Source organism: Octodon degus, unplaced genomic scaffold (assembly GCF_000260255.1).
Source record: "Octodon degus isolate 3935 unplaced genomic scaffold, OctDeg1.0 scaffold00056, whole genome shotgun sequence".
NCBI classification, from domain to species: Eukaryota; Metazoa; Chordata; class Mammalia; order Rodentia; family Octodontidae; genus Octodon; species Octodon degus.
This window is the reverse complement of record NW_004524632.1, coordinates 8,847,943-8,849,992: the sequence shown is the minus strand read 5'-3', so window position 1 is coordinate 8,849,992 and position 2,050 is coordinate 8,847,943. Positions and strand designations below refer to the sequence as shown.

General features: G+C 67.7%; 1 protein-coding gene across 1 annotated transcript; it reads left to right on the top strand.

The window, feature by feature from the left end:
• Positions 1-205: 205 nt before the first annotated feature.
• On the top strand, positions 206-1,357 carry Neurod2 (neuronal differentiation 2). The gene has a single exon (XM_004633704.1). It carries the CDS (start codon positions 206-208, stop codon positions 1,355-1,357), a length of 1,152 nt encoding a protein of 383 aa, XP_004633761.1.
• The last annotated feature ends 693 nt before the right edge of the window (positions 1,358-2,050 follow it).

The window sequence follows — 2,050 nt, the reverse complement described above, 5'->3', positions numbered from 1 at the left end:
GGTCCGGCTTGGGGAGACGGCCTGAGCCCGAGCAGGGCCTGGGTGGGGCAGCAGCAGCAGCAGGAGGAGGAGGAGGGGGCGTCCCGGACCCCGGGCCGCAGCCCGCTGGAGAATCGGGGTGCGGGCAGCTGGGGGCGCCGAGACCCCAGCGCGCCTTCACTCTGCGCCTTCTCTGTCCCCCGCGCCTGGGGCGCCCGCAGGCACCATGCTGACCCGCCTGTTCAGCGAGCCTGGTCTCCTCTCGGACGTGCCCAAGTTCGCCAGCTGGGGCGACGGCGACGACGACGAGCCCAGGAGCGACAAGGGCGACGCGCCGCCGCAGCCGCCGCCTGCGCCTGGGCCGGGGGCTCCGGGGCCCGCCAGGGCCTCCAAGCCGGTGCCCCTGCGGGGAGAGGAGGCGCCCGAGGCCGCGTTGGCGGAGATCAAGGAGGAAGGCGAGCTGGGCGGCGAGGAGGAAGAGGAGGAGGAGGAGGAGGAGGGGCTGGACGAGGCGGAGGGCGAGCGGCCCAAGAAGCGCGGGCCCAAGAAGCGCAAGATGACCAAGGCGCGCCTGGAGCGCTCCAAGCTGCGGCGGCAGAAGGCGAACGCGCGCGAGCGCAACCGCATGCACGACCTCAACGCCGCGCTCGACAACCTGCGCAAGGTGGTGCCCTGCTACTCCAAGACGCAGAAGCTCTCCAAGATCGAGACGCTGCGCTTGGCCAAGAACTACATCTGGGCGCTCTCCGAGATCCTGCGCTCCGGCAAGCGGCCGGACCTGGTGTCCTACGTGCAGACCCTGTGCAAGGGCCTGTCGCAGCCCACCACCAACCTGGTGGCCGGCTGCCTGCAGCTCAACTCGCGCAACTTCCTCACCGAGCAGGGCGCCGACGGCGCGGGCCGCTTCCACGGCTCGGGCGGCCCGTTCGCCGTGCACCCGTACCCGTACCCGTGCTCGCGCCTGGCGGGCGCGCAGTGCCAGGCGGCGGGCGGCCTGGGCGGCGGCGCGGCGCACGCCCTGCGGACCCACGGCTACTGCGCGGCCGCCTACGAGACGTTGTACGCGGCGGCGGGCGGCGGCGGCGCCAGCCCGGACTACAACAGCTCGGAGTACGAGGGCCCGCTCAGCCCGCCGCTCTGCCTCAACGGCAACTTCTCGCTCAAGCAGGACTCGTCGCCCGACCACGAGAAGAGCTACCACTACTCTATGCACTACTCGGCGCTGCCCGGCTCGCGGCCCGGCGGCCACGGGCTGGTGTTCGGCTCGGCGGCCGTGCGCGGGGGCGTGCACTCCGAGAACCTGCTCTCCTACGACATGCACCTGCACCACGACCGGGGCCCCATGTACGAGGAGCTCAACGCGTTTTTCCATAACTGAGACCTCTAGCCAGTCGGGCCCTCTTTTTCTTCTTTCGCCTTTGCCCGTCCCTCCGCTCCAGCCCCTTCCCAGAGGGCAGGGGCTCCCGACCTCGGGTGCGCACGGGGCACTGGGCGCCAGCAGCGAGGCGTCGCGGCGCGGTCCGCAGCTGTGGGTGGCTTGGCCTCCCGCGCCTCGCTTCCTCCCGGGGGACCCGCCTTCTTTCCCGAGGGGCTCCAGGCTCCCTTCGCCCAGGGAGCGCGCCTCCAGGGACCTCTCTCCTCGTGCTCCTGGGAGACCCCCCTTGCCAATCCCATCTCTCAGTTTCTTCTCCCTCCTCCCTGCGTTGTCCAGGGGGCAGCTGCGGGTGGGGCGTGCTTTTCCCCTCCCGCTATTATTTTAACAACAGACCCCAAGCTGCCTTGGCCTGGAGCCCCTCTTTCTAGCAGAGGGCAGAGCGCGGGCCTGGAGCGCCTTCCCCACCCCCTACCCTGAATCTCCGCGTGCTGCAATTTTCATTTTGGCGGGAGGGGATGTGGATTGCGAGGAAAAAGGCCAAGACAATTTGTAACTCTTTTCCTTTTCCTTTTTTTTTTTTTTTAAACAAACAAACACAAAAAAAAAAAAAAGCTAAGAGGCGACGAAGGCCGAACTCAGAGTCCGGATCGGAGAGAAAACGCAGTAAGAACTTTTAGAAGCAATAAAAGGAAAAAA

Bases quoted from the DNA above. Each gene is read 5' to 3' on its own strand.
- Neurod2 (XM_004633704.1), top strand. From the start codon at position 206: ATGCTGACCCGCCTGTTCAGCGAGCCTGGTCTCCTCTCGGACGTGCCC.